This window comes from Octopus sinensis, linkage group LG23, assembly GCF_006345805.1.
Source record: "Octopus sinensis linkage group LG23, ASM634580v1, whole genome shotgun sequence".
Taxonomy (NCBI): domain Eukaryota; kingdom Metazoa; phylum Mollusca; class Cephalopoda; order Octopoda; family Octopodidae; genus Octopus; species Octopus sinensis.
The window spans coordinates 16723106-16747048 of record NC_043019.1 but is presented as its reverse complement, the minus strand read 5'-3'; the positions used below and the strand labels follow the sequence as shown (position 1 = coordinate 16747048).

General features: G+C 39.4%; 2 protein-coding genes across 3 annotated transcripts in view; both read left to right on the top strand.

Annotated features, from left to right (window-relative positions):
- The window catches only part of LOC115223569 (DNA polymerase epsilon subunit 4), a 60266-nt gene extending 55004 nt beyond the window's left edge, over positions 1-5262 (top strand). Inside the window, exon 4 of the mRNA XM_029794206.2 lies at positions 4623-5262. Coding sequence (XP_029650066.1) covers positions 4623-4636 — 14 coding nt within the window. The 3' untranslated portion in view covers positions 4637-5262. The remainder of the gene's footprint in view (positions 1-4622) is intronic.
- Positions 5263-17247: 11985 nt separating this feature from the next.
- Positions 17248-23943, top strand: part of LOC115223479 (annexin A13) — a 32047-nt gene continuing 25351 nt past the window's right edge. The window contains exon 1 of one of the 2 annotated variants that reach the window (XM_029794076.2): positions 17248-17542. In XM_029794076.2, the coding sequence (XP_029649936.1) occupies positions 17537-17542 (6 nt within the window). In that variant the 5' untranslated portion in view covers positions 17248-17536. The remainder of the gene's footprint in view (positions 17543-23943) is intronic. The other variant, XM_029794077.2, reaches the window with a different exon arrangement.

Here is a 23943-nt window from a genome sequence, read left to right as displayed (position 1 = left end):
GCAGGCAGGCAGGCAGGCAGGCAGGCAGGCAGGCAGGCAGGCAGCAGGCAGGCAGGCAGGCAGGCAGGCAGGCAGGCAGGCAGGCAGGCAGCAGGCAGGCAGGCAGGCAGCAGGCAGGCAGGCAGGCAGGCAGCAGGCAGGCAGGCAGCAGGCAGCAGGCAGGCAGGCAGCAGCAGGCAGGCAGGCAGGCAGGCAGCAGGCAGGCAGGCAGGCAGGCAGGCAGGCAGGCAGGCAGGCAGGCAGGCAGGCAGGCAGGCAGGCAGGCAGGCAGGGCAGGCAGGCAGGCAGGCAGGCAGGCAGTGACCTACATTTGGACAACAATGGTGAGTAAGAGTATATCAAATGCCAAAATAAATTGCTTGGTGGCCGTTGGAACCAAGTCAACAATGAGAGGTGGGAGATGCTTTTAAGAAAAAGACAATCTGATTGTCTGAAGACGACATAAATGTATATTCTACTTGTCTTTGTTTCATTGTCTTTTTCTGCTGGAGACAAGGTAGGACTACTGCTGTGCTGATGATGCCTATTGAAGCAGAAACATGTTCGAAATTGTCCTCTTGTTCCCAGAGACTGCTTTTTTTCCTTAATGGCATCTCAAGATTGCATTTTTCTCTCTCTCCTTCTCATTTGGAGTTGTTGATCTCCATTGCCACCAAGTGGTTGTTCTATCTTCTCTGCAAGCAGAGATAATTTCAAGAAATCAAGAACCTGTCTTCTATGGTATTCAGGACATCCTTACTTGACTTTGTTGTCACTCTCCCATTATTTCTCTTCATTTTCGTTTCATTTATGCAAATGATTTGGGCCACAAATGCTTTGATTTTTTTGTCTAAATATCTCAGTTTGCTGGAGATAAGGTGGGGCAGTGCTGATGATGCTTATTGAGACAGAAACACATACCCAACAGTTGTCCTTTATCTCCAAACTATCAGATTGTCCTTTTATTGATGGCATGTCAGTTTTGGAGAAATCTTGATTCTGGAGTCTACCTCTCCTTCTCATTTGAAGATGGTCTCAGTTGCTGCCAAGCAATTCCTCCATCTCCTCTGGAACTGGAGATAATCCCAGTGAATGAATTTATCTTGTAAAGCTACTTAATATGCTGTTATTCATCTTTGTTGTTGTTGCTGTTGTGTGTGTGTGTGTGTATTCTTAGATCTATGGAGTGACTATACACCCATATTAACGAGTGAAATTATTATTTCTTTTTCTTTCTTCAACTATGTTTCATACACAGCAGAAAATCTTGTTCTGTTTATTTTGTGACGTGTTTGAGACCAGGTCTCTCCACCCTCAGTTTGGTAGTAACATCATCATTATCATCATCATCAAATACTACTCATCTGTTTACATTAGTAACAGCAACAACAATAATCTTCCTTTCAACCACACCTCTCATTCAATGTCGTATGGTTTGCAGCTTAGAGGCAGCAATATAAACGAAGCTAAAAATATGGTTTATAGAGTTCTTTGTTTCTTTTGAGTTGGTGCATGAAGCAAGATGGAAAATGAAGCAGATTTTAATACAGATATGTTTGAGGGGTATTTGAACCTGCAAAAGCTTTTCACTGCAGGTTGCTGAAGACAAAATGGTGTCAGAGCATCGTAGTCAGCTCGGAGCGCCCTCTGTTGGACTGGCAGCCAATGTCCAATAAAGAAAGCAAAGCGTTCTATTTAGCTTGGAGTTGTCTCTTGGTGTCTATATGTCCACTAGAGGGCACTCTGAACTGATTGTGCTGGTCTAACGCCTTTTTGTTTTAAGCAAGAATTACTTTCTCCACAACAACTGCAGTGAAAAGCCTCTGCAAATATCTCTCAAACATATTTGAACCAGTCTTAAGTTTGTATTCTTTCTCTATTGTCTCTTTTGAACTAAGATATTTTCTCTCTCTCTCTCAAGCTAAATTGGTTTCTCTCTTGTTACAAACTAAACTGAACATTGCCTCTGTCAAAGCTTTTGAACTTTTTTCTGATTATTATTTCTGTTGGCCCCTACCATTCCAATGGCTGTAGTAATCTAGTGATCCTTCCTTGGTGGAGTCTTTTGTAAAATAAAAACAGGAGTGGCTGTGTGGTAAGTAGCTTGCTAACCAACCACATGGTTCCGGGTTCAGTCCCTCTGCGTGGCACCTTGGGCAAGTGTCTTCTATTATAGCCTCGGGCCGACCAATGCCTTGTGAGTGGATTTGGTAGACGGAAACTGAAAGAAGCCTGTCGTATGTATGTATATATATGTGTGTGTTTGTGTGTCTGTGTTTGTCCCCCTGGCATTGCTTGACAACCAATGCTGGTGTGTTTACATCCCCATCACTTAGCGGTTCGGCAAAAGAGACCGATAGAATAAGTACTGGGCTTACAAAGAATAAGTCCTGGGGTCGATTTGCTCGACTAAAGGCGGTGCTCCAGCATGGCCGCAGTCAAATGACTGAAACAAGTAAAAGAGTAAAGAGTAATATTTCACATTTCTTTCTTTTGAGGTCAATCACTACTTTCTTCACAAAGGAATCCACCCTAAAATTACTACAAATCTATTACTAACAGGTGAAGGTACATGGCCTAGCGGTTAGGTTCGTTGTACTCACAATCTTGAGATGGTAGTTTCAATTCCCAGACCAGCTATGCGTTGTGTTCTTGAGCACATGTTGCTCCAGTTCACTCAGCCGTAAACGGATAACCCTGCAGTGGAGTAACCTGCTCACTTAACCAGCAGGGTGGTATCATTCGAAAACTAAATCGATTTAAAGCGCATTGTGACCAGCGATGTATAACAACCTTTAATAGTCTGGTCGATCACATGATCATGGGATATGACTAACATGAAACAAAATTACAACTGTGACCCAACGTTAAGAGCAGAAGGGAAAGCGTTAGAAAACCTCAGATTTTTAGGATAATGGTTGATTTACCACAATCAGTAGAGGAGCAGTCTGTGAATTCTGCCATGGTCACCTTGACCTTATGTTCTTCAAGTACCATTCAAGTATTTGGGTTGAGGGTACAATATAGTTGACACCTCCCTCAGTTTGTCACCTTGTACCAATATCAGAAATAATTAATGTCTGAAAGTTACATAATCTGTTGTCTGCTCTTTTCGTTGGCTGACATGGCACCAGCTTCCCTCCCCTCCATCTTCCTCAGCTCTCTCACTTTTTCCCCTCCATCCTCCTCTTTTGCTAGAAGTGATTCTCTCTTCCTGCCTCTCACTTCCAAACAGCTTTTTGTTTTTTACTTCCTATCTCTCAGCTGCAGTTTTCATTTTCACTCTTTCTCTCCCCTATCTGTGTTTATATGTGTGTGTGTGTGTGTGTGTATATATATATATACGTATGTGTGTGTATATGTATGTATGTGTGTGTGTATATGTGTGTATATGTGTGTGTGTGTGTATATATATATATGTGTGTGTGTATATATATATGTGTGTGTGTATATATATACGTATGTGTGTGTATATGTATGTGTGTGTGTGTGTATATATGTATGTATGTATGTATGTATAGCACTGAATATATTTCCATTGTCATCGTCACTTCCCTTTAGCTCCATGTCAATGGAATGAGACAATTTAACACAGCTGTTTGGCTGATGTCATTTTTTTTATTTTTACGAACAGCCTGGAAGATTCACTTACACGCACACACACACACCACATACACCACACACACACACACACACCACACACACACACACACACCACATACACGCACACACACACACCACATACACGCACGCACACGCACACACACACACCACATACACACACACACACATACACCACATACACCAAAGTAAAAAACTGAAGTCATTAAAATATTAAAATGGAATTATCTCTCTTTGTATGACTTGAATACATAGCAAAAACCTGTTTTTGTTGTTGTTGCTTATTATTGTTGTCATCATCATCATCATCATCATTATCATTATTATTATCATTATTATTATTATGAAAGTGGTGAGCTGGCATGTCAGATAAAATGCTTAGCAGCATTCTTTTCAGCTTTACGTTCATGATTCAAATGCTGCCAAGGTGAACATTGCCATTTGTCTTTTTTGTGTGGCGGGGCGGGGGATGTCAATAAAATAAAGTACCAGTCGAGTACTGGGGGTCAGTTTGATCAACTATCCCTCTCCCTAATTGATAGTCTTGCACCAAAATTTGGAACATTATTATTATTATTATTATCATTATTATTATTATTATTATTAAAGAAGGAGGTGTCCCTACACAGTTGATTAAATAAGTACCAGTTGACCCCTGACATCTGTGGAATCGACTGACCATCCTCCACCCCCTGCTGGCCTTGCACCAAAATTTGAAGCCATCATTTTTCAGTCTTTCATTTAATAATTACGATCACTAAATCACTAGTTACGATCTCTGCATCTTGTGAAGTTGATTGTTATGTAGGATTACGAATAGATTTTTATAGGACCAAAGCATCTGATGCCAGACAGATTCTTTGCCAAATCATCTGCAACACATTTCTATCCCCTACACACACACACATGTGCACACACCCAGAAATATATAAAAAGCGTGTGTGGTTGTTGGTTAAATTTCTATTTTCCATTTTAAAAAGATTACTGATTCTATATTCTGTTTTTTTTTTCTTCCCACCCAGGAGCTCTTGAATAACAGAACCAGGAGACAGTTTCACATGTTTGCACCTTCAACTCTTTAAACAAAAGCTGAAACACAGTTGTGTGATCCATGAGGATCCATGGAACTTGGAGCTGCATCGGACTAATCTCAGAATCACAATATATATACACACACACGCGCATATATATTTCTACAGAACTGAAGGCTGTGTATGTATGGGTGAATGAAAGAGATAATAAAAACATCTTTAATTTTCAATGACTATTTTAAAATCATTAACCATCTCCATTCATTGTGATACACTCAATACATTTGCAATAATTTGGCAATCTCAATGATTCTAATCATATTTTCTTGTTTTTCTTTTGGCCCCTTTTTCTGTTAATTCAAATAAATTCTACCCAGTCACCTCTATTTTCTTTTCATTTTTACTTTAATATTGCTTTTTTTTCTTTTTTCTGAAGTATATTTATGTAAACAAAATAAAGTTAATGTTTTATTGCAATTAATTTGCTTCAGAATGTTTCTGTAAACCAGTGGCTCTCTACCAGGGTCCATATCACTCTTAGGGATCCATATGACCCTTCACGGCCCATTTAAGATTTTGTTATGAAAAGTTATCAGCAATAAATTGGTTCTATTTCTAACAATACTCAAAATATTTTAATATTTTTTTTTCATATAATTCTTATTTAATTATATAAATATAATGATGATGATGATGATGATGGTAAGATTTCTAAAACATTGAATAGCTGTGGGGATCCAGTAGAGTAAAAGAAGGGGTCCCTAGGCAAAAATGGTTGAGAGCCACTGGTTTAAAGTGCCTGACATGGTCGGTAGAAGATGTGAAGTGGTGCATGTAACTCTGGTTGGGTGGTTAAAAAGTTTACTTCCCAATCATGTGGTTCTGGGTTTGATCCCAGCACCAGGCACCTTGGGTAAGTATCCTGTAAATCTAATTTCAGGTTGACTAATGCTTTGTGAGTGAAATTTGGTAGACCAGAACTGTGGAGAAATCTGTCACACACACAAAGTAAAATAAATGATGGACAGATGGTTGTTGATGGCATGAAAACATTTGTAAATTAGTTCTAGAGATGTGAGTATAAATATAACGAAGCAGAATAACAGGAAAACAAAATATGCAGAGAATCTGTACTCTAACATCATAGGTAAGGGGTAGGAGAATCCAGGCTATTCTTTACAGCTGTTTCTGGGGGTTGGTGACCAGTAAGTGTATTGTGCATCCATATTCATGTAGTAAATTGGTATTAATGAATGTATATGAAGTAATATACAGATAGTGTCACCTGTCCCATGATTGTAAGAAATTAATGGTTGAAGATAATGTATATTGAATGCAGAGCTCCATTGCAGTAGAGGGAGAGAGAGAGAGTAACAGAGATAAGGTTTAAAAGTAAGAGCAAGCTGAAAATAGAAGAGAGGGAGTGAGTCAGTAGAGGGAAATATAAAAAGAACAAGGAAAAGCAGAGCCAACAGAGATGGGGGAGGAGCTGTAATAGAAATCTAATTGGCAGATAACGAGGTGATCCAGTAGAATTTATGAAGCTACAAGGATGTGCGACAGGGTTGAATGTCAGAAGAAAGACATTAACCAGGTTACAGCTTTATACATTGGTTGAACAAGTTGATGGGCAAAACTTCAAAGTCCCAATCAGCTTGATCTTTACTTGACACTCAGTCTAGAGTTGCTCCATCAGGTCGTGCTCTGTTGATATTTTAAAACTTGTTTCAATATAACTTTAGGCTACCCCCCCCCCACACACACACACGTGTCATCATCATCATCGTCATTTACTGTCCGCTTGATTTTGTCTGAAATCTTTTGTTATTTATGGCTTGTTGAATCGCTAATTTAAAGGAACAAGTGGTGATCAATAAGAATAAGTAGTGGGGTCAATATGATGGGCTAAAATACTACTTGATGTGGGCAGCCCCAACATAGCCACAGTCCAATGAATGGAATCAGTCAAAGACTGTCTGGATCAAATTACCCTTACTTCAAATGTATTGGATTTTATGTTGTGAACTAATTAGAGACTAATTATACTCTAATTACTTCAGTGCACATGGACATCCTTCCTTAGGAAAGGCATGTTCTTAATGTCATCTAAATATACACTTTCTTAATGCTTTTGTTATTATATTTCTCTTCGAATACAATGTCTTTGTTTCAAGTGATTTTGAAGTACAGTCCCCTAATGATTCCATTACAGAACTTAGACAAACAGCAGAAAGGATTTGAGTATCCCCACACCCATTACACTAAAGAGTTCCCCTCTTCCTTCAAAATGAATGTGAATAAGGTTAGTATTATTTGTGTGATACCACATGTTTCAGGACTGGCGGTCTGAGGCTATCCTTTGTGACATGTCATACAGAAAGTTAAGGATTAAGAATTGACACAAACAGGGTGTGAACTTGATTGATAGATTTCAATTTTTTACATACAAACTACACAAAAGCCACAAACGCAGGTGTGAATACAAAACATAATTTTTATCAGTTCCATTCTATATTTCTGTTGAAATATACTGCCTTGAATTTCAATTGAATTTTTTTAATGATAAAGAATTATAAAACATATCTTTATCGTTAAGCTAATGTTTGCAATATAGATTAATAAAACAAATTTGATGGCAGGTTGTAGTTTCAATTATTTTGTAAAACAAGTTGTTTACATCATAGAGCCTGGTGCAGCCTCAGGCAGGTTGGTAACAAAAGCGTTGAGCAACTGTGGAGATATTCTCTCTGTCTTAATCCTTTTATTGCCAATCCATCTGTGCCCACCTCTTGGTTCAGTGATAGAAAATATGTTCAATTGTAGTTCACTAATGCCTTTTCATAGCTGATAGTATCGGAATGTTTTTGTCCTCTGCCTCCACTAACAATGGAGGCTGCTTATAGAGTTGAATATAATAAGGTTTGGGAACAACAGTGAATGGACAAAAATGCCATTAAGTGTGTGTGTTTGTTTAAATGAATGAAAAAAATGAGTCTCTCCAAATGTAAAATGCAGAGAATGCATTATGATGCCAGGCATGTGGACGGCGGAAGCTGAAAAACAAAGAGAAGAGTCATTTTCAGTCGGTTAAAATATTGTACTATTTAATTAGTTCCAGTTGAACATAGGATTAGGGTCGGGGGTGGGGAAGGGACACGGAAATGGATCAAAATATTGTCTGACCCTCTCCAGTTTCACTGACAGGATTAGCTTTGGTTAATCCACGATTCTATGGGGGGAAGATAATTGCACAAAAAACAGTGAGAGCCGGAATGTTACCATCGAGAAGTTAGCCTCTTAACCATTTGTCCATACCTGTGGAAACTGTAAGGAATCTTGTTGAATGGACAGTAACTGCCATTGCAAAAGGTTGGCCAGGTCAGAATATGTCTGCCTGAAGATAGAGTTAAAGAATCAATGGAATACTCAACCACTGTCAAACTAACTCAGTGAGTTGGTGGTTCTATTGGTCAATCAACCAGGATACTCATCTTGGACACCACCCTGCAAACCATCATATCTGGTGGGTGGGTGGAATCATTTTCCATGCTCGAATGAGTCAAAAGAAATTGATTGAGGTAGAGTTTTGTGGGGGTGGGCATGGCCATTGAGAACTTGTTGAAAGACATATTCACAGAGGGTCATATTCGTTGAAAAATACCAAAAGTGACTTCTTGGGCTTTTTTGAAATAATAAAATGGAGAATAAAATATATTTTCAGTTTCTTTTCAGGTTAGGTTTATGCTTTTGTGGGGTTTTTTTTTCCTGAGAAAAAGTGGTGAAGACAGATACAAATGATCTCCTCAATTAGTAAGATGATGGGCAGGAGAAGACCCAACGACCCATGCGGGCTTTGGGGAATGGACATTTGGTTGGCCTGAGGCTATAGTAGAAGTCACTTGCCCAAAGGTGCCATGCAGTGGGACTGAACCCAGAACCATGTGGATGGGAACCAACCGTCTTACAACAGAGCCACACCTATGCCTATGTGTGTGTGTGTGTGTGTGTGTAATATGCATTGCATACTATCATGTCTACATGTTTGGCCTCTGATAACTTCTCGTCTCTTGAACACACCTATTACTCATCCGGCTCTCTCACACTTCTCTTATCACTCCGCTATCTTCCACTCATGCCACTGTCACCAATCTTTTTTTTGCCCTGCTCTCCACTACTCCCCCTCTCTCTTTCTTTCTCTCTCTCTCTCTCTCTCTCTCTGTTTTAAATATAATCTTATATTCTGCAATCTCTCCTCTTCCTTCTCACCCCTACAGAACATGGAAGTACGTCCTCAGTGTTTCTAATCACCTCTCACCACCTCCACAAGCTCATTCTCTCCTTCTCCTTACATAGTCTACAGTTAAATTGTTATCATTTTTAACCCTAAGTTGATTTAATCGAGTAGACCTATAATCTAAGGCATTCCAGTCATGAGCATCCCAAATTTTTCAGATATAGTCTAAGTGTACCTTAGATAATACTATCCAGTGTGTCTGCAGGGTGTAATCTGGTGGCAATTTGGCTGCTGTTTCTAGCATTTCAAGCACCCATTTAGCAGTTTACCTTATTGGCTTGTTCAGATTCAGTGAACAGTCAGGGTGGTATAAATAGCCATCATTGAGTTGGCCAATACTATAATATATTCCAGTGCCAATCACTGGATTTGAACTCCTGCCTCTCCCATCACATCCCTTATCCCCTCATCAATTGTAACTCTTCATCTCTACATTCTCATGTGATCCAATGCTTTCATTCTGCTCACTCCATCAAAAAACTGTGTTAATGTCTTCTTCCCGTGTACTTTTACTGATGTTTCTATTCACGTGTTTTGTCCGTAATAAAATACGTTTAAAATGTATTTCACGCAAACCTCTTTTTCTATTCAACAACATCATTTGTGCTGAACAGAATTTATTAAGCTTTATGACTGCTTGAATAGCTCTTACAATCACCTGATGCTGCTTATCTTTGAATGTGTTGTACTGTTGTCAAATCTACGCTTTTTACCCTGTATATATTTGTGACTGGGTAAGAAATTTGCTTCCCAACCGCAGGGTCCTGGGTTCAGTTCCAAAGCTTTGTGAGTAGATTTGGTAGATCGAAACCAAAAGAAGCCTGGACTGTGTTAACGAAGTTGCATCTTGTCCCTACCTTCGAAATGCAGAGTAGATAAAACAGGGGACAACTGAGGAAGGGACTGTTCTTTATGTTGCCTGTCTCGTTTCTCTGTTTGTTTCTTTTGTTGTTCGAAAAAAGTTTGTTTTCTATGTTTTTGTTTTTTATGTTCTCGTTTCTCATTTTGTTGCCTTTTTTTTCACCACCACCACCACCATCATCATCATCATCATCATCATCATCATCATCATCATTACCACCATCATTATCATCATCATCATTACCATCATGATGATGAGTCTTTTAGACAGGGAGTAATCTACTACCCCTCCTTAAGTGCCCATCACCTGAGAGACAATTTCCTTCCCCTTCTGCAAGAATTTTGTCAAACATTTAACATCTTTATTTTCTCCAGATCTTTTCCGTTCAATTTCAATGGTGTCTTTTGTAGTATCCCTTCCTCTTCATATTTTCCATTCTTGAAACTGGAAGCATTTAATTAATTAATTAATTTGTGTTAAAAACCCTGACTGATCCATTTGAATTTCATGGCCAGACTTGCACAACCAATGTTCCTAAATCAATTCAGAAACGCTCCAAATATGAAGATTCTGCAGATAATTGAATCCATTTTACTTTGAAGATTCAGCAAAAACATTATTTTTTGAAAGACTTCCAAACATATTGAAAATACTCCAGAGTGATGTCCATGGTTGGATATCATACAATGACATAGGCAATTCAGGCAATCAATAATTGCAGCTGTTGACCTACAGTGTGTGAGATATTTTTGCTTGCTTCCAAACACATCAGTGAAGAAGACTAAATGCTAATTTGGGTGCAAAGCCAATTCTATTTTGGATTGCTGATGACGTAGCCATGTTGTTTGTTCGCTTATGTATGACCAAAGGTCAGTGTGGAGCACATTGGAACAATTCACCGTGAAATACCAACAGTATTTGACAAGTTTAGCTTTTTAGTTGGGGAAAACAACATGAGGGAACCTCTACATAGTTATTTGACCTACAAGAAATAGAACCAAATTTCCCTCAAACTACATTAGACCAATGGTTCTTAACTGGGGTTCATGTGACCCCTGGGGGTCCATTTTAGGAAAATAATAAATACAGTAGTATTTTAGGGGTCTTTGTTTTGATTTAAATCTTATTGCAAGAAACAGCCAGGTTTCAGTCTCGGATGTTTTATGGAGTTCAACCTACGCAAGAGAATGTGTGAAAAACAAAACGGAAATTCTGAAAGAAATGTCTAGTTTTTAAACATGAAATGGCGATGGGGATCCACAAGAATAAGATAGTAATCAAGAGAACCATTGCAGTAGACAATGTAACCCAAAATAGACTATTTCTGGAAATAAGACAGGGTGGTCATGGCCGAAAAGTCTATGATGCTAGGTCTACTCAATCAGGGGTTGACTTGGATTAAACAACAACATTTTCTATTGTATCAATAAGATAGAATACTAAATCAATGATTAGATTATATTGTAAGGTTGCACTGACAGATAAAAAGGGTTTGAAGCTGACATGAAACCAATATTCATGAGTTCAATCCTAGCTGAAGACAAATACTGGGCTTCACATCTGATAAGGAATATAAGCTAAACAGTTCAAAATGGGACTAAAAAAAAATGAACGAAGAAAGATATTTATAGTCTGACACAATCATATTGTGTATTATTATGTATAAGTGGGTGTTTGTGAGCTGAACACATTAGCCATTAGCCCGAGTCTTCCTGTCTATAAATATATTAAATTAGAATTGAAAAAAGGAAGAAACTTATACAAAAACCTACAATAAAAATATGCTTCTGTCTGGTCATGTTTTTCTCTTGTTATTTGTTTGAACTGCAACTCAAACAACCCAATCTTTTATTTCTTTCTCATTATTAACTTCTAAGTAAAAAAAATATTTTTCTCCAACTTAAAGTGGATGTTGTGTTAGAACACGGAATACTGTGGTATTTGCCTCGAGAGAACCTCTTCTATTGATTTCTGGTGCTTAAAAACACTTGAATGTGTATCATTGACAAACAGGAACCATCTTCTGTGGCTGCAGGAACTGGCAGATCAAGTGATTTCACTCTTCCTTGGGCTTGTCAGTGACAAATGTCCACAGCTGTAGTGGACAGTTATTGCCTGCCAGTAAAGAGCTTCCACTTCCTCCTCTTCATCCACAATATATATATATCATCATCATCATCATCATCATCATTTAATGTCTGTTGTCCATGCTGGCATGGGTTGGACGGTTTTGCAAGTTGGAAAGCTGCTCCAGACTACAGACTACTGATTTGTCAGGGTTTCTCTGGCTGGATACCCTTCCTAATGCTAACCACTCTGAGAGTGTAATGGGTGCTCTTACATGCTACTGGCACAAGGTGCCATTTGCATGACACCAGCATCTGCCACAAATGCAATTTTATTTGGTTTGATGGGTCTTCTTCTCAAGCATGACATAATGCCACAGGTCTTGGCCATTGCCTCCGTGAGACCCAACACTCAAAAAGAGCTTTTCGTGTGCTGCCGGCATCAGCCATTTTGCTTCTGTGAGGCCCAATGCTTGAAAGGAGCATTTCTTTCTCTTCTATTTAACCCTTTTCTTACCATATTTTGGTTGAAATATGCTGCTTTTGGTGTTGTGGTAAGTAGCTTGCTTACCAACCACATGGTTCCGGGTTCAGTCCCACTGCGTGGCATCTTGGGCAAGTGTCTTCTGCTATAGCCTCGAGCCGACCAATGCCTTGTGAGTGGATTTGGTAGACGGAAACTGAAAGAAGCCTGTCGTATATATGTGTATATATGTATGTGTGTGTATATGTTTGTGTGTCTGTGTTTGTCCCCCCACCATCGCTTGACAACCGATGCTGGTGTGTTTACGTCCCCGTTACTTAGCAGTTCGGCAAAAAGAGACCGATAGAATAAGTACTGTGCTTACAAAGAATAAGTCCCGGGGTCGATTTTTGCTCGACTAAAGGCAGTGCTCCAGCATGGCCACAGTCAAATGACTGAAACAAGTAAAAGAGAGAGTAAAGAGTAAACTATGATGGAAGGTTTTCATAAAGATCCCTTTAAAACAGTGAGTTTGAATCATGGAACCAGGGCCAGTGGAAGGTAGTTTGGTATGAACAGGGTTAACCTGTGTTATCCCTCTGTACTTCCCTCTGGCCACTCTCCCACTATCATCCCTTCTCTTTTCTTTCCATTTCAACCTATATTCTGCCAGACACCCTCCAGCTTCCTCTCTCACAATTTTATCTTCACTCTCTGCCATCGCTGATTATTTTAGCCACATGCTAATAATATCTCCTCCGCCATCACTGATCTGCTATTTTTTTCTTCTAAATATACTCTCTACATCTGCTTCCCATGTTCCCCCACCACTTCTCCTCACAACCCTACCACCACTACCAACAACAACAACTTATATATATTCTTAGTACAGCTTCAAACCCATCAGTTCGACAAAATACTTAATCTCTCAGCTAAAATATCAGATTCCTCTTCTCTCCATGCCATACACAACTTATCCAAACGCACTCTTTCGTTTCTACCAAAGTAAACCACCACCACCACCACTACCCCACACCTTTTTACCTGTTCCTATAAAATACAGTAAATCATTTGGCTATAGCAATTTACTGGTTTTGATTGCATTTTAATTTATTAATGGGTGCAGGTGTGAGTGCATGCTCAAGAAATTTGCCTTCCAATCCTATGGTTTCAGGTTCAATCCCATTGTGTAACACCTTAGGCTATAGTCCTGGGCCAACCAAAGCCTTGTCAGAAGATTTTGAAGCCAGAAACTAAAAGAAAATCATCATATATATGTATATAGATACATACAAGTAACCCCGGTCGCATGTGAGTCTCAGGTGGAGACCCAGGTCTTCTGTGTCGATACCACAAAACTCCACATCACTCTCGCTGATCCCCTCCACACATTTCTCCACAGCAAAACCAACATCAATGGATGGATGTAAGGATACTACGTCTATATTGCCTGTTATGCATCCTGTCAGATTGGAGGCATGGTTCCAGTCATTGATTCTGCTGAGGAGGTCCTCTGTGCTGTCATACATACATATAGATATATATTATCATCATCATCATCGTTTAACGTCCGCTTTCCATGCTAGCATGGGTTGGACGATTTTGACTGAGGGCTGACGAACCAGATGGCTGCACCAGGCTCCAATCTTGATCTGGCAGAGTTTCTACAGCTAGATGCCCTTCCTAACGCCAACCACTCCGAGAGTGTAGTGGGTGCTTTTTACGTGCCACCGGCACAGGGGCCAGTCAGGCAGTACTGGCAACAACCTCGCTCGAATCTTTTTACACATGCCACCAGCACAGGTGCCAGTAAGGCGACGTTGGTAACAATCACGCTCGATGGTGCCCTTTTACGTGCCACTGGCACGGAAGCCAGTTGGCTGCTCTGGCAATGATCACATTCGAATGGTGCCCTTTTATGTTCCACTGGCACAGAAGCCAGTTGGCTGCTCTGGCAGGGGCCAGTCAGGCAGTACTGGCATTGACCTAGCTCGAATCCTTTTTACACATGCCACCAGTAAGGTGACTTTGGTAACGATCACGCTCGAATGGTGCCCTTTAAGTGCCACTGGTACGGAAGCCAGTTAGCTGCTCTGTCAATGATCACGTTTGTATGGTGCTCTTTGCACCCTGCCAGCACGGATGCCAGTCATCGAATTTGATTTTGATTTTGCTTTGATTGATTTGATTTCACTTGCCTCAACAGGTCTTCTCAAGCAGAGTTTTAGTGACCAAGGAAGGAAAAGGTTGCATACAAGTGGGCTGGTTACACCCCTGGCATAGGCCATGAGATTATGGTTTCATTTGGCTTGCCGGGTCTTCTCACGCACGGTATATTTCCAAAGGTCTCGGTCACTAGTCATTTCCTTGGTGAGGCCTAAAGTTCGAAGGTCGTGCTTCACCGCTTCATCCCATATATATATATATATGTATATATATATATATATTATATATATATATATATATATATATATATATATATATATATTATGGAGATGTACTTGCATAGCAAGTGACCTGATCTGAGATCGTGTGCTGGAACAAAAACAATTGCAGCATGGAAGATGTTTATAAGCCATTTAAAAACATACAAAAACCCGTTAGATTCACTTCAACATTTATATATATATATATATATATATATATATATATATATATATAATATATATAATATATATATATACTGGCAAATTGAAAATTAAAAATAACAAATAACAAAGCAACAAAAGTCAAAAAGACGTACGCCTGTAATATATTCTCTTGACGCTCAGTAATAAAGGTGGCAAAAAAGAGTGATGCATTGGGCAGAAACAGTCCACATACACATTGCCTCACATATGGTTAAGAGGAAAAGATATAATGGTGTTCACATCATAATTAAGATATTGTGCTGAGACCCTGGACAAACAGGGGAAATGAGGCTTGGGAACCAGCATGTTATGGTTGGGGTTATTTTTTTTCATATAACATAGTGAGGAAAGGACTAAGAAGAGGGTGACATGCTTGTATGTTACCCCACTTGAATTTTAAGGGGTTTTAGGATTGTTGTTCATTGTCCCCAGCTTGTAGGTTTGACTGTGTTGGTACAAGTGAGTGTTGATGTTTAGTACGTAGCTTCATTCAGTAGACTCTGGGTGTTTAATGCTTGTGATGTTGGTGGGATCTGAGGTTCCCCTGCTTCCTTTCTTCCATTCATACTTGCTCTTCTTTGGTAGGTGCCGTTCTCTCCTTGCTAACACAAACTAATTCTAACAGTTTCGTGGGTGAAACCCTGCAACTGTAGAATGTAGGGTTGGGGAAGACAGCTTAAAATGTTTGTTCCAGAACATGGAAAATCAGCTGAGAGAGTTTGGGGCAATTTACAGTCAAAACACACGTTTGGTTCTGTTTTTGATCAGCCTGATCACCACTCAAAGTGTCACCTACTTCCTTTAAGTGCCAAATTTTCTGGGAATCAGGTTGATGTGGCAAACACCAGTAGCTTACTTAACCTGGATGAACACCACATCTCTATCACCCTCCAAATTAGAGTTGATGTCTGTGGAGAATGAAATGGTGCTGATCTTCTTGATTACTCTCTCTTTACTCTTTTACTCGTTTCAGTCATTTGACTGCGGCCATGCTGGAGCACCGCCTTTAGTCGAGCAAATCGACCCCGGGACTTATTCTTTGTAAGCCCAGTACTTATTCTATCAGTCTCTTTTGCCGAACCGCTAAGTGACGGGGACATAAACACACCAGCATTGGTTGTCAAGCAATGCTAGGGGACAAACACAGACACACAAACACACATACATATATATATATATACATATATACGATGGGCTTCTTTCAGTTTCCGTCTACCAAATCCACTCACAAGGCATTGGTCGGCCCGGGGCTATAGCAGAAGACACTTGCCCAAGATGCCACGCAGTGGGACTGAACCCGGAACCATGTGGTTGGTAAGCAAGCTACTTACCACACAGCCACTCCTGCGCCTGGATGTCTTCATGGATTTTCCTGTCAAACCGAAAACTGGTCACAACACAATAAACCTAATCATCGAAATAAGTCTTTACTGGGGTATTTATCACCTCAACTCCAGATCCAGTAGTATTGTCCAGGGATTATGGAAAGGGGGCTTATGGACTTGCTTTTTGCCCATGGGTTACATCACAGTTTGCAGTACATTCGCTCCATCATGTGTCCTTCTTGCTGTGACAGATGTGGGTGTTACTGCATCTGAAGCTGAACAATAATTTGTCAGTAAATTACATTTTTCTGCCTGTGACATATTGGCAGATGCTGACAGGGAGGTTTTTGGTTTCATTAGGGACCAGCTTCCCTGGCACATCGCAAGGTACATGTGGCAGCTTTCCTGACATGTCACAAGGTACTTGGTTGTAACAGCACTTTGATCTCACCATCATTTATCATAATGCCATAAGTGATTGAAAATGTCAGGGGGAAAAAAATTATCAGATGGGAATACGAGTTAGTCTTGACATGATGTATAATTGAGATGTGGAGGTGTTCATGCCCCTCTATTTTGACTTTTTATTTATTTATTTCCTTTGATTTTATTTCGCTTTCTTTCCATTTTCTTATATCAATACTTTCGTAGAAAATTGTAGTTTAAAATAAATCATCCGTCTGACTTTCCCATTTAAATTTAGAATACTTATGGAAAAGTTATTAAAGAAAGATTCATTATTCAAGAAAAATACATCTCAGCAAAAATAATAGATTCAACACTTGGAAAGATAAGAAATAATAAAATTTACGATTTAACTCATTATAAATACTCGTTTCCCTTAATGAGTGACTGGGGTGCGCTTTCTAATACTTGTACATACATAAACAGACACACACACGTGTGTGGGTGTGCGTAAACACTTTTCGACAGCGCTTCAACAGCTGAAAGTACGAACCCCCTACGCAGGTATTACGCACACATCGCCGCCACACATCCTAGAATACAGAGTCTGTTTGTTACGGAGATTGTTTTTATCTGAAATCTTCCTTCGACCGCTGTCGAAGTGTCATTGTTATATGGATGAATAGCCACTACCACGGCCTATTTAAATCTGTAACTTACAATTGGTTACCCCGCAGCAGTCATATGACTTAAAGCGCTAATAAAACCTCTTGTCAAATTGATTAACTTTGCAGAATACCAAACAACGTTCACAGGACAGCCCGCCTTTGATAACATTTTCCGTCTTTCCCAGCAACAAAATGAGCGTAAGTTTTATCATTGCTATTACTTTCTTTCCTTCAGAAACGATAATATTTGTGCTTAATTGATTCTACTGTTGATTTTAAAAACCTGGTTTCCTAATTCGCAGCCGTTTTCCCCCACTTCATCTAAATTGCAAACGATGCATACATCCATACATATATATTTTTCGACTTTCTTTTTCCTCTCTCTCTCCTTGTTGTTTTCTTCGAGTACACTATTTCTTCCTATGTATTTTGTACATAAGAAACGTTATTTTACTGGGTTTTTTTTTCTCCAAACTGTCACTAGTTATCTGATATATTATTTTCTTTCCCACGAACATTAAAATGATGTACTTTAAAGACACCGCATTGCGGACACCTTCCAAAGCTTAACTTGGAGTTGCTCTTAACACACACACTGTGCTGCATTCGTTAATATCGATTGGGGGGTGGAATACAGCAACACTTTGTTTTCATATGTAATCGAACCGTAAATTTCTATTCTCTCTCTCTCTGTAAAGAAAAAAAAAAAAGAAATATTTGAATTTAAGGTGTGGCCCAGCTAAGTCTAATTCCCACGAGTTGAGTCAGGCTTACCCAGTCCAAATTAGATGCAGCTGTTACAATTTGAGAAAAATAATACATTTTAAAACTTTGTAACTGTACTGAAAATAAATAAGAAAAAACTAATTAAAATTTTGAATTTCATTCACCTTAAATTGTCGCCAGTACAAAGTATTCTGTTGTATGAGTCTTGTAACCTCGTTATCCAAGAACTTGCCATTTATAGGGTCATCTACGAGCTTATTAGCCAACTTATTTGGTTAGATTAAAAAGAAAAAAACCCTTTAAAACTTCTTTCTAGTTCTTATTTACGCACTTCTTTCGAAACATATCTTAACTCGAATTATTTGTAGCAGTAATGTGACGTGTCGTGGACAAAGAACGAGTTGAGATCTGTCAGTAGGAAATACCTGTCCTGTAACTTTTCATTCACGTTCATTAAAGGTCTGTTCGTTACTCACTTCTAAGTCTGCATAACGACTTGACCGAGAGAAAGGGCGTTGTCTTCAGTTGTTCCCATAAAGAATTTTCTATAGGTTCGTAGAGTATTTCTGAGAGAAAATTTAGTTTCTATTCACCCCTAAATAAGTGGGTAAATTTTAAAATCTAATCGAATCGATTATAAAACCTAAATTTACATTTTAAATACAATTTGCCACCTAAATAAACTACAGATGCAAATACAATTTTAATGTTTGAATAATTTTTTAATTGGGAAAGATGAGTTTGGCGGGCACGAAAATCACGAGAATAAAAGGGTTGCGGGTTTATGAAAATGAGCCGCAAAGCACCACGTTCTATGTTCAAAGTGTTTCCCTGTCTGCTTAGTAAGGAATACAAAGGGTTTAACCCAGATTCAATCACATACGAACTTGGGGGGAGGGGATAGCAGAAAAAATAGAATGTATTCAATTGTTGCACGGAATATTTTCCTTGGAAAATTCATCCCTGTCGAAATCTTAAGCTTTTTATTATCCCTACCAAGCTCTAAAACAGGGGGTACAGGTAGTGCAAGCGCAACCCCATAAACTATTTTTTAGTGAGGAGCAATGAAAACGCTTTGAAAATCCTTCTGAAAAAACTGGGTTTTCATTCTCTAAGCATCTTTCGTTCCTGCACTTATGCTTTTGGAAGCTTTACTTTCGACAGATGGGTGACGTGTAATTCCATCGGATTTGCAGCAGCCTACATCTGCTCATGTAACCCGTGAGATATATTTTAAATTTTAACTGAAGTCAAATAAGTCCGTCTCGGATCTCGTTTGTATTATTTGGTAATGTTACTGGATATCTGATTTGGAATTTCCACCCATCTAAAACGAAGCAAACGCATCGCCTGGTGATTTACTCTCGTAGATGTTTGTCTTTTTTTTTAATTGCGGCCATGCTGGGGCAAAGACTTGAAGCGTTTACTCGATCAAATCATCCCCAGTACTCGTTTTGACTATGGTACTATTCTATCGGTTTCTTTTTTTTTTAACAGAAGCGCTAAGCTACGTGTATGTAATCAAAACAACACCTGTTGTCAAACAGTGAGAGACACACACAGGGCTTCTGAATAGTTTCCAGTTACCAAATTGACTCCCAAAACCTTATTTGGCGCATGTCATAATGGAAGACACTTGTCCAAGAAGGCGTGCCGTGAGACTGAACTGGAAATCGCATGGTTGCGAATTGAATTCATATCCATGATGTGAAAGGGAAGAAAAATAAAATAGAATATTTTAGCTAAATTCGAACTTTCACTTTCTGATTTTACATTGAAGGTGTGAGAGTGGGGGAGGAGGGCGGTTCTTTTCGAATGTAGATAGTATTTGAACTTTCAAACTGTGCTTTTGTGTCAAACGATAAACAGCCTTTCATATCGAAAAGTATTTTAGGATTGTGAACTGTTCTCACTTAATAGTTGGAGGAAAGGCAAAACCGAGGTCATGCGAAGTACTACGAAGTACTGAATTTGATGACCTATAAGATGCATTTGTGGTTCACAAAGAAAAAAAAATAATAAAATGCCCCGAAAAATCCCACCCCGGGTGCTATACGTGAAGTCGGGTCTATGTTACATGTTTTAATGCCCTAGAAACTTTTTCACGAAGATGTGGGTGCGCCTATTATCCCCGCGCGTGTTTTATATCATTAAATATGGTTAATAACCTTTCCAAAAATAACCTCCTTTACATTAGGCTTCCACGAAAAACTGTTGTCATTTTACACTATTCTCTCTCGTTGCTGTTGAAATATCGCGTATATATTAAAGTAATTTGTGCAAGTTATGTACGTTTTTATAACATCAAGTTCAGTTACAAGTGGAGACGTTGAAGATGGCGGCGATTTGATGAAAGACCTTGTGAGGTGTGTGTTTTACTGATAGTTTTGGCTTTTGCTCTCTCTCTCTCTCTCTCTCTCTCTGTATAATGATAGAAAAACATTTTCTATTATGAGTAATCAAACGTAATTAAACACGCAGACCCAGCGTGCAATACTGAGAGAGAGAGAGAGAAATTGTGTGCATAAACATCAGAGATGTTTTACCCCAAGTATAAACTACAGGAGCTGCTTAAAGATATTACAAACTCTTCTGGTGGTGACTAAAGCCATTGAAATGTTGGGAACCGTTCTTCTTTATTTACAGAAGGGATCTCAGTCGCGGCTTTTACTCTTTAACCTCTTCACCCAAGTGGGGCAGCAAAGACAGTCACCCCACCCCCGGCATCTGCAACCACTTTTCGGTCACAGCCGCCTTGAACTGGTCTTAGCTGTTATGGCTTTCTTCAGTTTGGGTTCCAAATCGACCTTCTACAGAAAATGTCTCACCAATCTTGCTGGGAAAGCCTAACAGACAGCTTCAGTAAGGAATGGGGCTGCGTGCCACCATTTGACAACCAAGTTCTGATATTTAGCTTTCTTCAGTTGGTGAGAAACGTCAAGTCTCTCCTCCCGGAACACTGAGAGTTCACCCATAATGATTGCTTTTGTTCTCCTGGATAGAAGAACCATTTCAGATTGGAATGATGTTACTGTCATTTCTTGCAGAAACACGGGTCTACTCTTCAGTGCCACTTGAATTTCTTAGACACAGGCTTCCTACAAAATGGTAGTGTGTGTGTGTGTGTGTGTGTGCGTGTATATGTCTGTGTGTGCGTGTGTATGTCTGTGTGTGAGAGTGTATGTCTGTGTGTGAGTGTGTTGGACACACAATGCTGTGAGAATGAATTAATAATCATATCAAAGTAACCATTTTTACCCCCCCCCCCCGCAATGTACATACATAAATATCTGCAAGTGTTAAGTCGCATATGAGAGAAATTCCAACTACAATCATCTCAAAGAAACCAAAATTTTGTTATTAAATTTATTCGTTTCTATGGTAACTGGTTGTGAATTGAAGATTTCATTGCTATTTTTATCAGGTTGTGAATAACTTTGCTGCTGCTAGGTCTGCTGCTGGCTTGAGCAACAAGAAACTGTGAGAAGCTTTGACCCACAGAGTAACAAATACAGACATGTGCTCACAACTGTTTTTCTGCTAATTTCTGTGTGTATATATTTGTATGTTGAATGCTTGTGTGCATGCATGTATATACATACACACACAGCTGTATTGCTCTCTTTCTGGGTATGCCTCAAGACTTTTTTTTAGAGTATAGGGTGGAGTGATTAGCATAAGCACAAAATTGTTATTTTGGTGAAAAATTACCAATTTTCTTGTTATTTTAGTTTGTCAAAGCTCTTTCGTCACACACCTGTGACCTCTTCAGTGACTTTTTAATGGAAAAAGCAAATCAAGAAGAGACTTGTGGGATAAAGTCATTGGATGAAAGTGCTCTGATAAAATATCAATTTTCTTGGTACACTTCCCTTGTGTGGATGCATGTCTGAGAAAATTATACCACGTTGCATAATCTCAGCTGATTGGTTATTGATCTCACCCACAAGGTTTGTAATGTTGAGTCTGTTGCAGTCTTTTAAGATATTTACAACTCTAACAAGAATAAATATGCAAAAGTCGCATCTTTTATTGATTTAAGATAAAATTTCCTTTTTTTCTTTTTAATGAAGACGGCCATGTTGAAGTGACTTAAAGATTAAATTATTTCAAAGGAATCTGTTTCTGACATTATTTGTACAATTATTATTAAGTGTAACTGTTCCAAAATGTTGTTTGTTCCTTCTCAAGCCATGCCTGGCTCATAAGGGCTGGTTTCATTGGCGTATAGGTTCCCCACCTGGTTGGGATGCCAGTCTGTTACAGGTGAGCTTCTAGATTCAGGAGGAAAGAGTGAGAGAAAGTTGTGGCAAAAGAGTCAGCCGGAGTCTGCCATTGTCTTCTACTGGAGCCACATGGAACTAGGTGTTTTGCTCGTAAACACACACATCACCCAGTCTGAGATTCGAACCCGCGATCCCTTGTCCATCTGGCCACTGCTCTAACCACTAGGCCATGTGCCTTCACGTTCTTCTATAATAGTTTTGTAAAAATAGATTGTCCATAAATGTGCCTTTTGTCACAAACGGAAATCAAAGAATTTCAATTCAATGGAATTTAACTTGTGCATTCACTCGCACTCACTCACTTGCAATCACTTGTAATGACTCACACACTTACTCACTCACAATCACTCACACACACTCACTCGTGCGCGCGCACACACACACTATTCAAGCACACCATATGTGACACGAAATATCCTCATTTTGCTTAATATCCCCTGAATTCTTAAAATTTAAGGCATTATAAATTGTTTGCAAATGCTGTTAAACCATTTTTCTGAAATGATTTTTAAAGAAGCAATACAAACAACTGAACTGCTCCCTCAATATTCTCCATTTTCCCTTCTTTACTAACTTTTAGTCTTGCCTTTATTAGTGTCAAGTGAACCGGAACATTTTTCACCTGTTGTGTCTAGGTGGATTCATTCTATTCATTCTGTTCAAACATTGAACATTTTTGTGCTGGGTGTAAATAAAAGTGATCTGGTGCAGTGACTGTTTCAAATTCCTGTCCTTGGTGTGACTTTTTAATCTTTGCCTTTGAAGTCAACTTAATGCTTGTTGTGTCAGGTTGATATCAAAGACAAATGTTCAATTGTTAGTTTGAACAGCCAGAAACTCTTTTAATTTACACTTGAAAACACGCGCGCACGCACGCACGCACGCACGCACGCACGCACGCACGCACGCACGCACGCACGCACGCACGCACGCACGCACGCACGCACGCACGCACGCACGCACGCACGCACGCACGCACGCACGCACGCACGCACGCACGCACGCACGCACGCACGCACGCACGCACGCACGCACGCACGCACGCACGCACGCACGCACGCACGCACGCACGCACGCACGCACGCACGCACGCAATTGAATGATTAGAAAAAGAATTCTTTAGTTGACAAAATGGTTATTTTTACAAATATCTTGTTAACAAAGGTGTTGTATGTAACGTGTTTCTGTCCACCTGTCTGTCTGTCCTACATAGTTGATGAGTATCAACATGTCTGTTAAATGTAATTGGTTGATTAAGAATCCAACAGGCTTTGGGCACAGGAGATAGGCCTTTTAGAGTGGCGTCTGAATACTGCTTCTGTAATTGTCAGTTAGCTTGATTAGTTCTGCTTGAAACAAACACGTTTGTGTTCTTGGCCCAAGAATTAACATCAAGTCCTTCTAAGAATGATCTCCTTTTAAGGACTTCATTACTGCCCACCTTTTCTCTTCTACCACACAACTTTAACATTATGAAGCATTCAGCTCTTTCTCTCTTATTCCGCAAAAGATCATGAAGATTGCCCTGGCTCCTTACGTCAATAAATAAATATACAAACTGCTAATCACGAAGATGGTAGGCCTAAT